The following is a 14,763-nucleotide window of genomic DNA, read 5'->3' as shown; positions in this document are numbered from 1 at the left end:
CACATGATGCAGATGGCGCTGCCTCCTCATCATTATTCTTTGTGGTATCAATTACGAATAGAGGTCTTTTCTTGAAACTGTTGAAATCCATTATCGGCTGTTTTCGGTTAGATTCCCAAATGTATGATTGAAATTCCGTATACATTTTATATAGTTCAACGTAGTTTTCCTTCGTAAAATCCAAATTCATAGACTCGAATGGGTAGGAATATGAATTTAAATAGACTTTAAGATCTATAATGTTCAAGTGGTCAAACAGCGTACAATCAGATTTCGGCTGATCCTTTCGATTGGTTTGGAATGTCACTATGACATATTGCGGTCTACCCCTGTTGGTAGTTGATGTAACAGGCCAAATCTCTTTATTCCCCCGTCTCATAGATGGCAATTCATAAAACGTCCATTTACGAAAAGGTACAGCTATATTCGAATTTTTATTTAGTCCATCCAAAAGTTTAATCTTTATCGATGGACTGGGAGAAACATGCTTCGCCAGTAATGACACTGTCTTTAGGGTAAACTCTGCAGTGCTGGGGTCGGCTTTAGTCGATATAGATTTAAAACAGTTTGAATCTGTGCGGCTTCTGACAAACCTAAACTTGAAACGACCTCTCATAACCTGATTGTAGTCTCTAAATAATCCAAAAATGTGCACAAGTGGGATTTGAAATACAAAGTTATCGTTTGCGCTGTCCACCGTGGGTAAGGCGCCTTCAGGAGGCCATTTTAACCCGGCAATTTCCAATGATTTACATTCCACATCGTTATGGTGTAGAAGTGTTCTAATTAGCGATGTGAGCCCTGGTTCACGAACCCGTTCTATTTCAACGCCATTATGTTCGAATGCGATGTACTCAAATAGAAATGCCGGCAAATTGTGCGTTAAACTTACGTTATCTGCAGGATTCGTCAATTTTTTAACATAGTTACCCTCAATTCGTATATAACTCTCGAAAAAGGAAAATAAAACATCTTCTTGGTTCCGTTCAATGGTGAACACATCGTTGTTTTGAAACGAATTTGTTGAAGGATGGTAACTGTGCACCTCTTCCCTAGCGATGGAATTATCCACGATAGGATCTCTATAAATGTTTAATTTTTTTGTTGACATGGTATCCCAAATCTTGAAGTAAACGAACGTTGTCAGGTCACAAGGAAGTCTTTCTGCAGACTGATCTAGACGTTCTCTTACGTTTACATTTATACCCTTTACCCTTTTTCAAGGTAGGCTGTGATGGTGGTGTGCGATAGGTCCCACCACCGCCACCAGGCGTTTCAAACATAAATCCCATTATAATGCAACACGTTTCAGCTCTAACCTAATTACGATTTCTTCTCCTCGAAAGTTTACCAATCTACCGCGCTGATCCAGGAGTCTAAGGGTAATGTTCGTTATCGGTCGATCGGTGTCGACTGCAAAATATATTGGGTTCCTAGGCTCTATATTTATACTGAAGCCAGGATCTACCGCCGGTGCAAATTCAAATAGCGTATGTGACTGCTTATTGTTGTAATATGATCCAGAAATTATATTACACTCCACGCGAACGGACGTCACGCGTATTATATTTACAGGGAGATCGGATCTGTGTAATTGTTCGGGTTATCTACCCTTAAACTGATACGTTTCAATGTAGAAGTTTCCTCGCAGACGCTACCATTAGCCGAAGGTAACCTAAAGGTCGAATTTGACGATGATGATGATTACCTGTATCTAACGTATGTGATTGAGGATTCTGAAAGTGGTGTATTCATACCGATTTTACTTCATTCAACGGATATCGATAAGATTTTCGCAATGGAGAAGCTAATTACCTATAAAATGAACCTTTTGGATAGCCTAAATTTTATGGAATACATTAAATCTCTACAGCTTGTTGACGACGATGATATATATAACACGACGTCCATTGAAGAATTATGTTTAAATAATTTATCGGAAATTAATTTTTATGTGATGGAATACTTGGAAATAATAAACTCCACTACAACAGTTTCTATTTGATCACGTGACCGCGCCTCTCGGATCACGTGATCACCTCGTGATAGTGTCGACTGACCACCGTAACTCTAATCACACGCCTAGCTGCTTATCAGTTCAGCGTTAGCGGTCGTCGCGTAAATTTATTAAATTTCGTAATAAAATGTTTCTTTGCAAAGTGTGTAACGGTGCGTTTACCTTAAAACACAATCTTACCCGGCATATACTTGTGAAACACGGTGATGTGCGGGAATCGAACTTTAAATGCCGTATCTGCGAAAAAGGTTATTCAAGATCTGACAAATTGAAACACCATCAAAGAAGCGTACATGGACTAAATGTTCCACGTTGTGTTGCGCCGCCGCCACCACCACTACCATCATCTTTACAAAGTACATCGGCCGGTCCGGTTCAACAGGCATCATTGCGTCATCCGCCTAAACAACAACCCTCCAACCCTTCATCAAGTACGTCAGCGGAGCCTGTTCAACATGTGTCATCAACATCATCACGTCCTTCACCTAAGCAGCAGCAGCGGCAACCCTCCAACTTAGGGCGATGACAGACACGGCGGTTTTCGCCGAATCGGCAGCCGAGTCGGCTGCCGCGACTATTTGGCACACATTGCGGTTTTTACCAGTTGCAATATTCTCTCGGTTTTCTGTTAAGTATAACGGTTATTCAAAGATGGATGATTACAATGATTATTTAAATCATATTATTTATTTGTCAATGCTATATGTGCTTTGGAAACGAAAAAAGAAAAAAAATCGTAGAATGTGGGTGCATCCCATTGTAATGGAAAGAGAAAAGAAAGGTCAGTTTCAAACCTTATTTGCGGAACTAAAAAGTGACGAAGACAAATTTTTCAATTATTTGAGGATGTCAATGACTACTTTCGATGAATTATTAAATACTATAAAGGGAAATATTACTAAAACAAATACTCGTATGAGGTGTAGTATTCCTCCTGAAGAAAAGTTAGTCATTACTCTTAGGTAAGCAAGAAAAAAAATCATATTTATTCAAGCTTTTTATTCAAAAATATATTTATTATAATATTAACAACCTAGTATGGGAATGAGTCTTCTTCAGTACTAAAAGTTGATATATAGGAACTTGCTGGAGATGGCGATGGAACTGGAACTTGAGGTTGTTGTTGATGGTGTTGTTGCATATTGCTAAATTGACTTTGCGTGAAACTGGGTATTGTTTGTAATTGATTTTGACGTGAATGACCGTATGTTTCGTACTTGGACATGACTTGCAATAATTCTATTCTGCAAAGTGTATTTAGGTGTCTTGGTAACGCTGAAAGACTTGGTTGCAAAGACAGGACGAAATGCCGGTTGTCGTCATTATCATCTGGAGGTGTAGATTTTGCTTCCATCATTTTTTTCTGAACAGTTTCCAACGAATTTATTAATTTGTCCTCAAAAGGATACAGTCTTTTCTTCCCAAGTCTCTTCCATTCTGTTTGTGGAGGGTTGGTCATAGAAGGTCCAGGTTCTTGTTCAGATATTATTGGTTCGGTATTTGAAATTTGTTCTAAAGAATTTATGGTTTGTTTTGGTGTCAAAATATCTTTTAAAAATTGTAAATGCTTTGTATACACATACGGAGCTTTTGTTCTTGCTCCATCCCCAGACTTTCCTTTCCTTTCTTGCAATTCCCTCGCAAATCTATCTCTAATGTTCTTCCATTTCTTTCGTATCAACTCACCTAAAATAAACAAAATGAATATCGACAGAAAGTTACGGTCGTCACTATATTATACAACGAAAAGATCTTCATAACAGTGAGGGAAAATTTGAACAGTTTCATTTTTATGGTTCGTAGCTTTCGAAATAGGGTATCTCTAAAGAAGAAATAAATTACTGGAATCATAAAAAAGAAACTTTTTTAATTTTTCTTACATGATCACTCTTCTAAAAAAATTTTCTCATGGAATATTGCATTTACAATAATATCTTTTTAGATATCTAGCAACTGGGTGCTCCCTAACCGATCTTCATTATACTTTCCGAGTGGGAAGATCTACTGCTAGTTCTATTGTTAAAGAAGTATGCGAGGCAATTTGGTTTTGTTTAGTTGAAAGTACCATACCAAAACTATGTACAAAAAAGTGGTTAGAGATAGCAGCAGGATTTGAAAAAAACGCAAAGTTTCCAAACTGCATTGGAGCCATAGATGGCAAACACATTAGAACTAAGCAACCACCCAACAGTGGCTCTATGTACTATAACTACAAAAATTATTTTTCGACTGTATTGTTTGGAATGTGCGATGCCAACTTTTGTTTTACCTATATAGAAGTCGGATCTTACGGAAAATCTAGTGATGCTGGAATATTCAAGAATTCTGCACTTTTTCGTAAATTAACTGAAGGTTCCTTAAGCGTGCCTCCACCACGATCTTTCCCCAATTCAAATGAACCGTATCCCTATGTAATAATAGGCGATGAAGCATTTCCTCTAGCAGAAAATCTACTTACACCATATGGAGGCAAACATCTTACAGATGCTAAGAAAATATTTAATTACAAACTATCCAGAGCCAGAAGATATATCGAATGTACATTTGGAATTTTGGCTAACAAATGGAGGATATTTCATCGATCACTAGATGTCGACATAGATTTAATTGAAATTATTATTAGAGCCAGTTGTGTTCTACATAACTTTGTTAGAAGAAGAGATGGATTGCGAGAAAACCTATTTATTGAAGAGAACATGAATGAAATTGAATCCAATATGCAGAGTTTACCACCTGATTCATATCATAGAGGAAATTCTAGAGCCACTGCTGTTAGAGATCGATATTGTCAATATTTATCAAAATAAACTCAATACTTATAATTATATTAACTTACTTGTAATTATAAATAAATATTTGAACTTACCTAATTGTTTTTTTGCATCTATTGTCATGTTTTGGTCGGCAAAAACATTCACAAGTTCTTCCTAGCACTCATTCCTCTTTACTCTATCGCTGTACTCTTTCGTTTTCATGTCCCATAATGCAGGACGGTTTTGAATTTCCACAATGAGTTTTTCTATATCAATTATTTCGTCCATTTTCATGAAATTAAAATCGGAAAACCGAACGAAAGACAGCTCTGTGTGTCCGGGTAGATATAAACACGTGGAATAACAAGCCGCTTTCTGTTCGGGAAGCAGCCGCTGCAGAACGAGTCAACGACGTGTCGAGTCGGCCACAGAGCCGAGAGGCGGTGGGCAACGCTGTGTGTGCCTTAACTAATATGAAACATTAGAAGTATACGCCGAGACGGTGGTCGAGTCGGCAGCCGATTCGACGAAAACCGCCGTGTCTGTCATCGCCCTTATGTCCAATTTGCGGTGTTGACTTTATATCTACCACTCACCTACGGACTCATCTAAGGTTGGAACATGCAACCCCGGTCGAAGGTGAAGATAACGTCGATAGATTGGAATCATGTTTTAAAGGTAGAGTTTGCACCTATAGAGTCGCAGACGTGTTGGCCGATGATGATATACCATCGTTCCTAACAAGATCAGAAGGAGCTGTTAAACGAATGATTGAGGTTAGTTTAGATCGCTGTGGTCCCTCTATAAAGGTTCAGATTGAGTTTTTTGCAAATTATGTTAAAGCCGCGTATGATGAAAATGGGGATGAAGACGTATTAATGTCTGAGAAAAATTGTAATTGTAAATTTCAAGTTGTTTCGGTGGGTACAGATTTGCATGAGGTGTATGTTGGGAAGTGTAGGGAAATTTTAGCTCAAAGCGAAGAATTTCAAGAACGCGACTCTGGGTGGGCCTTCTTCTCCGTATCTCACCTCCTGCTTAATATTAAAAAATTTGAACCTATACCCGGGTCATCGTATATACGTTTATCTCAGGTAATTGCTGAAAAACATGCGTGCGTAAATATTAAAAACTATGAGGACGATGCTTGTTTAGCGTGGTGTTTGACGGCGGCTCTTCATCCTGCAAATCATAGTCACGATCGAACTACAAGCTACCCTCATTATAGTCAAGTACTTAATTTACAAGGGATTACATTTCCCATTACTTTAAAAGATATCATTAATGTAGAAAAATTAAATAATTTAAGTATTAATGTTTACGAATTGTTAAGTAGTAGTAGTGGTAAATACACGGTGGAAGGGCCAATTTATTTTACCAAACAAAGACGCGATATTCATATAAATTTGCTTTATCTATACGAAAACGGCAAGGGACATTTCGTTTTAATTAAAAATCTTTCAAGGCTAATATCAAACCAGTGGGTGAACCGCAACGGCTCTATACATCTTTGTGATGGATGTTTGACGCGGTTTTCATCCGCAGACAAGTTACTCGCACATCAGACTTATGATTGTAATCATGTGATGACCGTTTTACCTACAACCGATTTAAAATCTAAACCAAACTTTTTCGGTTTAAAAACTCCGCAAAATATTTTAGAATTTAACAATTATAAATTCGCTCAAATGGCTCCCTTTGTCATCTACGCTGACTTTGAATCGCTTTTAAAACCGATCGATTATTGTAAGCAGAGTAGCGCTAAATCTTTTACGGAAAAAATTGAGGAACATCAACCGTACAGTTTTGCTTATTACATTGTTTCCAATATTGATAGCAGTTTAAATAAATTTGAAACGTATGCGGGACCGGATGCGCCTAAAATTTGTATCTCTAAATTAATTGATGATGTTAAATTACTTTACAACAAATACTTTAAAACTGTAAAACCAATTATACCTTTAACGGCCGATGAGCAACGGCATTTCGAATCGGCAGAAAATTGTATTATTTGTCAAAATCCTTTTACTTCAAACCAGGTTAAGGTTCGTGATCATTGTCATATTAGCGGCAAATACCGAGGTCCCACCCATTCAAATTGTAATCGAAATTTCAAACTTCAAAATTTTATTCCGATATTTTTTCATAACTTTAGTGGGTATGATTGTCATTTATTTATTAAAGAAATGGGTGATGCAGACAAAGATGGACTTGATGTGTTACCTAATAATAAAGAGAGATACATTAATTTTAGTAAAAGAGTGTTGGTTGATAAGGTAATTAGCGAAGACAAATCTGTTAAAAATGTTTTCTTTAAATTAAGATTTGTTGATTCATTTCGGTTCATGGCGTCTTCATTAGATTCTTTAGCAGGTAACCTTAATGAGTTTGATTTTATTAACGTGCGTAAATTTTACCCACACAATGATTATTTTAAATTGCTGACCAAAAAGGGAATCTTTCCCTACACCTTTATGTCATCATTTGATAGGCTTAATGCCACATCCTTACCCCCTAAAGAGGCATTTTTTAATAATTTAAATTTAGAGGGAATATCTGATGAGCAATATGCCCATGCCCAAACTGTTTGGAAGAAATTTAATTGTCATACTTTTAAGGATTATTCCGATTTATACTTAAAGACCGATGTTCTTCTATTAGCTGATGTATTTGAGAAATTTAGACGGGTATGTTTCAAAACGTACGGTTTAGATCCCGCGCATTATTATACGGCACCGGGGTTATCTTGGGATGCTATGCTAAAATTCACTAAAATTAAATTGGAATTGTTGACGAATATTGATCAAGTTCATTTCATTAAAAAAGGTATCCGTGGGGGCATTTCCCAATGCTCTCTACGTCATGCTAAAGCAAATAATAAATATATGGAAAATTATGATGCTAATTCACCCTCTACATTTTTAATAAATTGGGACGCTAACAATTTGTATTTGTGGGCAATATCTCAATTTATGCCCGTTTCCGACTTTAAATGGTTGACTGAAAACGAAATTCAAAATTTAGATTTTAATAATATAGCCGACGATTACGATTTCGGATATATTTTATACGTGGATATTGCGTATCCCGAACACTTGCACAACCTACATAATGATCTACCTTTCTTAGCCGAAAATTTAATCCCCCCTAATTGTAAATGTGAGAGCGATAAACGATTAATTCCAAATTTATTTGATAAGACAAATTATGTGATTCATTACAGAAATTTAAAACAAGCCGTTGCACACGGATTAATTATAAGTAAAGTAAATAGAGTTTTATCGTTTAAACAATCCCCTTGGTTAAAGTCATATACAGTGTGTCCCCGGATAGGTGAAACGACTCTTATAAAATGTAAATTTTTTTCGATATTAACTGTCATCTTTTGGGGTTCAGGCCTGCTTGATTAAAGACTAATTTTGAACATATTTTCAAATTTTAAAAAACAAGTGAGTGTTGATACTGAAGCTAAAACTTCTTGTGTGTCAGGTAAAGTACCTTTTCTGTTTACAGTATGGTAAAATGTTACTAAGAAATTTTATTCAGAATGAAAAGTTATGGCCATATGCAAATTTTCATCAGCCTACTTTGATAAAACCTATTGTTTATTATTTTCGTCAATAGTACCTTATTACGACTTTTTGTTTTGAGATTCAGATTATTAGGGAGAAATAAACAAACCGTTCTGAAAATGTTCACAAGAAATTAAGTGTGTGTTCGCCCACAAAGGAAAACAGTTGATCATAGTTAATCAGTTTCATCATAATTTTTTTTTCTTAGAGTGAATACTTCCTGCTGTAAGAAATCTTTTGATTAAACGCCAACAAGTACTTCTTTTATTTCCAGTATTTGGAAATTTTTCACAAAATAAAGCAATAATCGTTTTTTTCCCGGTTCCATAACACTGAATCACGTAAACTTTTTCCTGTAATGTTAACATTCTGTTTAAAAAACACTTTAAGTTTACTAAATTACAGTTTGAGAGATTAACAGTGACAGGAAAGCAATTTTGTTTTTCCATGGCAGTCTTTGTTAGAAATAAAATTGTTTGATATGGATTTTTTCAAAGTAGGCCGATCAATCCGAAAATTTGCATATGCCCATAGTTTTTCATTCTGAACAAAACTTCTTAGTAACACTTTCACGTACTGTAAACAGAAAAGGTACTTTACCTGCCACAAAAAGAGTTTTTCTTTCACTGTCAAGGCTCACTTGTTTTTTAATAATTGATAATATGTTCAAAATTAGTCGTTAATCAAGCAGGGCTAAACCCCAAAAGATGACAATTAATATCGAAAAAATTTTACCTTTTATAAGAGTCGTTTCACCTATCCGGGGACACACTGTATAGATAAAAATACAGAGTTACGCCAATCGGCTAAAAATGATTTTGAAAAGGATTTTTTTAAATTAATGAACAACGCAGTTTTCGGTAAAACCATGGAAAATGTTGATAAGCGAGTCGACGTCCGCTTAGTAACCAGTTGGGACGATATCAGGTCTGGCGAAACCGCAGGTCGACCTAGACTTGGAGCTCGGAGTTTAATCGCTAAATTAAATTTTAAAAGTGTTAAAGTATTCACAGAAACGTTTTCGGCAATTCAAATGGAGCGTCTTCATGTAGTCTACGATAAGCCTCTATACGTTGGTTTTACAGTTTTAGAACTCTCAAAATTATTAATGTACGATTTTTATTATGATTTTTTAAAACCTAAATACGGCGAGGACGTTCAGTTGTGTTACATGGATACCGACAGTTTCACCGTACTAATTAAGTCTGACGATGTGTATAATGATGTTAAATTAAATTTAGATAAATTTGATACATCTAACTACAGTCCCGATAATCGGTTTGACATCCCCTTGCAAAATAAAGCGGTTTTAGGTAAGATGAAAGATGAAAATTGCGGAAACGTAATGGTCGAATTTATTGGCTTAAGATCGAAGGTGTACGCAAATCGGGTTGCTGATGGGCGGGTTACTAAAAAATCTAAAGGTATTAGGAAAGCTGTGGTTAAACAAAAGCTTTCATTTCAAAATTATTTCGACTGTTTACATTCAAATTCCGTCTTGTGTAGAAAACAGTTATTATTTAGAAGTTTTAACCACACGGTTTTTACCGTTTTACAAAACAAATTGGCCCTTTCCCCACATGATTCCAAGCGATGTATCGATGCCGATGGTATTAAAACATTGGCTTGGGGTCATTTTACAACTATTTCGAATAACGTTTAAATATATTTAAGTAGGTTAAGTAGAAAATAGTATAATTTTATTCGAGTATGTTTAATTTAAATTTTTTTTAATATAATAATATGTATTAACTTTAATTTTTTGTGATTTGACGCCCCTCGGACCAGGCTTCTATTTTCAGGATATGGGGGCATATGTCTCCATATTATATAAATTAGAAAGTGAGTTTAATCTTTTTACATTGTTATTATATTTATATTAACTTTCATTTTTTAATTTATTTAGATTAAAATGCCCTGACCTGAATTTAATTTGTTTTATTTATCAAATTTCCATACCCTACATATAACTTTAAAGTTCATATTTAATTAGCTTTTTAGAAATATCAAACAATTGCTTATATTACAAAAAATTTATTTAAAAATATTATACGTAAATTATAATAAACTAACTTATCTTTTATATTTAACTTACAAGCTTATTTTAAAAATAATATACCTACATTATTTAAAACTTTAAATTAGTCTATTTCCAGTAAAACGTGCTCTTAATGATACTTTTATATACTATTATAATATCCTTTTCTATTGATTTAATAACGAGCTACTTCTATCATTAAAAATTGGTATACAACTTCGGAACATTCTACTCTTAAACTTACTCGAAAATTTGGGCGATTCAAGCAGAACGCGCACCACATTTTCTCGCTTTCCACTAGCTCTATGAATTCGCTCTTATTTATAATTTGAAACCCCCCCATTACGCTGTTTAGTGGTTTTCGTTGAAATCCTTCTTTATTTTCTAAATAACCAATTGTAAGCTCCCAATCGAACATATCCCAACAATCCCAGCATACACGCCCGTGTTTAGTTTCAGCGTATAATATCCTCACGTATACTACTCCATCCCCATTTATTTGATTGAAAATTTCATCGCTAAAGTATTAGGTTTGTTCGAGCAGAGAATTAGGTATTAGTTTGTGACAAATTAGTGCATTCATGAATGCGTATGCGCACGTAACGATTAATTGCGAACTAGTACGATATTTGTCACAGCTCGAACAGTAAAAATATGAAAACATTGTATTAAACATTGTATATGGCCATTGTATTACTTCGTCTGATAGGTTGCTTATAAAATACACTGTTCGCTGGATTACAGTTTGTAGGGAACTTATACTAATATTAAATCTATCAGCTACATCTCGGAAAGAAGCCGTCTGATGACCAGCAAACCACAGAAATATTAACCTTTAACTGGTGACGTGCATGTGGAGGGACGTGCGTGGTGACGTTGGGTTCTAGGGACCCATGTCTTTTTAAGAGCCTTTGGTATATTTTTCTTTTAGTTTGCCGTTTTATGCTTCACTTCATACCTTACTTAATTAGAAAAGTGGATTCTGCTCATTTTATTACTATTAACAAGGGCGGTATTAAATAAATAATAGCCTACAATAAACAGCAATAGCCTACAAAAAAAGGTATTATTTTATTCTTAGAGAAAGAAATACAAATAAACTAAATAAGGATCACATCTATGATGTCCATATTGTTTAACATATATATGATAACAAAGTAAAATTAAAAATGGCACTCTAGGTTCTATTTTCACAATTTCTGCAGAGCATGTCCGAACATTGTAGACAAATGGGATGTTTACAGTCCTTGCAGTAATATGATGTCTTTCTATCCACATTTTTTGGGCACATGTAGCACCGTTTGCGCTTGGAACGCTCTACAGTATTTTCTACAGCTGCTAGAGGTAGTGTTTCAGGAGCATCAGGTCCTAAAATCCGATTGATCGTTATCCGAAGTTGGGATGGTAACCTATCATTATATGTACGACGTTTCAGTTCGGGTAGTATCAGCTCTCTTGCCAATTGCTTGATAAAATCTAACCGACTGATTTGTTTTCTATTTGGTAAACAGTTGTATAAAATATATGAGTTAACGGAAGACATGTTAATCATTGCGTAAAAAACTGCCATAGGCCATCTACGAGTTCTGCGATTGACGGAATAATTCGCACATTTTTTATCTAAACTGTCTACTCCGCCTTTAGTCATGTTATATAACGCTATTATTTCGGGCTTCCTTGTTTCTTGATCAATGCCAGATGTTTGATGCATAGAAGAAAGTGCAATAACAACCTTGGATTTTTTGGGTACATGAGAAACCAAAGTCATATTTCCGTGAAACCCGTACAACGTTGAGCCCACGGTGCGTCTTCTATTTGATAAAAATGCAATCGATATATCCCTATTATTTTTTCGCATTGTGCCCACATACGTTAATTTTCTCTTTGTAAGTTCATTTACAAGTTCAACCGATGTAAACCAATTGTCGGCTGTAACATTTCTATTGGAGTCATAAATTGGATGTGCAAGTCGAAGAACAGCTTGGGTCGGTTTATTTAGAGTCAATAAGTTTGTATCCAATCCCCTACCATCTGAATTTCTCCCACTGTATATGTATGCATTATAGCAGTAATTATTTCTGGTGTCGGTAAGTATCATCACTTTTATGCCATATTTATTCGGTTTGTTTGGGATGTACATTTTGAAACTGCAGCGACCCCTAAATCCTACTAGCATTTCGTCTACACAGACATATTCTCCCAAAATATAGTTATCTTGAAAGTTTGACACTAGTTTTTCGAAACACCAAGATATAGGTGCTGCAGCATTATCTTTTCTTCTTTGCTGTCTTGTGTTTGAATCATCGAATCGAAGACATGCTAATAACGTCAATATCCGCTTCAGTGACATCGTACAGCAAAATAAATCACGGCCAGTATCATCTGTCGCAAACAGTGAACTCAAATCTTCATGTCCTGACTTGAAGACCCCACTATACAAGAGCAACCCTAATAGCGCTTGAAATTCGATCTCATCCACATTTCGGATTTCTATGCGAGTTGTACCTTGAAATTTTTCGCGATTGGCTTCTAACTTTTGGTTTGTTTTGGAAATTATTTCTTGGGAGAGTTCTTGTGAGAATAGACAATTCCAAATATCGGAGATACGTGAAGAATCCTGAACATTTTTTACAGGTCCTCTGACGCCTGGTAGTTTTATGGTTACTTTATTAGAGGCGGACACTCTTGTTGTTCTTTTTTTCTCTTGTGTGGCCCACTTCAATCTATTTTTTCCATAAAAATATTTAACGCGGCTCTCTTTTCGGTTACTTTTTTCACTTTCATCGTTTAGTAATTGTACGTTTCGTACAGGTACTGCGCAGGTATCATCTATATCACTGTCACCTTGTTCAGAGTCAGAGTTATGGCAACTTTTAGAGTAGTAATCACTAGGACAATCGTCTTTATCACTTGCATTTTCGTCCACTTCAGGAAGTTCAAAATCAGGAAATTTGGATCATCCGGTCTCGTAGATTCGAGATAACGTTTTGTGGCCATTGTTTTTTAATTTATGTTCTTTGATAATATTTTCTATTTACAATTAGTTAAATGCACCCGGATACCCCAACAATGACTTTTCATAAAGTATCTTCAGATTATATTCAGAAATTGAATAGTTTAGACAAAGATGATGCTTACAGTAAGGACGCTTAAAATCAACTGTTATAAATTTTTTGTATGCACAGTAAATCGTTTTTTTTTTCTAAGCCTACTTGGATAATTTTGAAACGAAGCCTATTTGGATTTTTTAGTCAACATCTACCTTAAATTTTTTTTTTTTTTAACGTTTACGACGACGTCGGGTCCCTGGGGCCCATGAGTCGCTGTCGTGGGCTCAATACACGCCGTAAACAATTAAAACATTACCGACTGAGTAAGTTGCTATGTTTTAGGAAGGTATTGAAGAGTTAAGTCTGAAAGTGTTTGTATATGTTGTTCAGCAACCAAAATTAACAGACACGGGTCCCAGAGACCCATACGTCACCAGTTAAAGGTTAATATATGTTGTTTTTCTGTTAATTTTCCATTTCCTCCGGCTTGATAATTATAATACTGGCTGGCTTTAAATCGATTTGCTAGATCTTCAGCAACTACTCTACTCAAACGAAAATGTTCCATAAATTTTGAGTCGCTATACTGTTGTACTGTTATTTCGAAGTACTCTTCATTTTTTGGCTTTATTCGCACTGGTGTATCAAGTAATTCACCTTCTAGGTCATCATCACTTGACTCAAAATTTACTAAAGGCACATCTTCACTTGACGACGAAATATCGGACATGATTATTTATACTCTGATTTATACTAGGTACTTAAGAACGTGTTAACAACAATTACAGAATAATAAAGCGGATATTGTGTTTACAAATATAAATCGATTGTGTCGCCCTCTCGACGTGCTACGTTTATTACCAACAAACTCGCAAAGTATCCACTGCGCATGACAGTACACAATCCGTCAACAATTTTTCGAAACTCAGCAAATTGTAAAAACTATACCCAACCAGTACCCAACTAATCCTAAATTCTGATCGAACACACGACTGGTAGTCGAAAAAGTCAGAATTCGGGATTTATTTACTGCTCGAACACAGTTACCATACTGCGCATGCGTCTCCCAATTTGCAGATTGGTTTTGCCGCTGCTCGAACAAACCTATTATTAACATTTCAATTATCTTTAAAGACTATATTTTAATTTCTAATTTACCTGAAAATTTCAACATTTCTAAAGATGGCGCATTGTAACTTATGATTGAGCTTTCTATTAAACACATCCATTGTAATACACCTCACGTCCACATCATCGAAACATTTTTTATGCGCCCCAAGCTCGAACCAATTATTCTGGAACCACGTGTTCCATAACTCTAACACTACTTTCC

The 14,763-nt window shown here is 35.5% G+C and overlaps 2 protein-coding genes across 2 annotated transcripts; both read left to right on the top strand.

Annotated features, from left to right (window-relative positions):
* Positions 1 to 2,144: 2,144 nt before the first annotated feature.
* On the top strand, positions 2,145 to 2,543 carry LOC139431994 (transcription factor Sp7-like). Its single transcript, XM_071200322.1, has one exon. It carries the CDS (start codon positions 2,145 to 2,147, stop codon positions 2,541 to 2,543), a length of 399 nt encoding a protein of 132 aa, XP_071056423.1.
* Positions 2,544 to 2,562: 19 nt separating this feature from the next.
* LOC139432207 (uncharacterized) lies at positions 2,563 to 10,269 on the top strand. The gene is made up of 2 exons (XM_071200628.1): positions 2,563 to 2,979; positions 3,960 to 10,269. The coding sequence occupies exon 2, from the start codon at positions 5,538 to 5,540 to the stop codon at positions 8,178 to 8,180; it is 2,643 nt and encodes an 880-aa protein (XP_071056729.1). The 5' UTR covers positions 2,563 to 2,979; positions 3,960 to 5,537; the 3' UTR covers positions 8,181 to 10,269.
* Positions 10,270 to 14,763: the final 4,494 nt, after the last annotated feature.

The sequence above is a fragment of the Onthophagus taurus genome, chromosome 11 (assembly GCF_036711975.1).
Source record: "Onthophagus taurus isolate NC chromosome 11, IU_Otau_3.0, whole genome shotgun sequence".
In the NCBI taxonomy this organism is placed as follows: Eukaryota; Metazoa; Arthropoda; class Insecta; order Coleoptera; family Scarabaeidae; genus Onthophagus; species Onthophagus taurus.
This window is presented reverse-complemented; position numbering and strand designations above follow the sequence as displayed.

Coding starts and splice junctions, on each gene's coding strand:
- LOC139431994 (XM_071200322.1), top strand. CDS start 2,145: ATGTTTCTTTGCAAAGTGTGTAACGGTGCGTTTACCTTAAAACACAAT.
- LOC139432207 (XM_071200628.1), top strand. CDS start 5,538: ATGATTGAGGTTAGTTTAGATCGCTGTGGTCCCTCTATAAAGGTTCAG.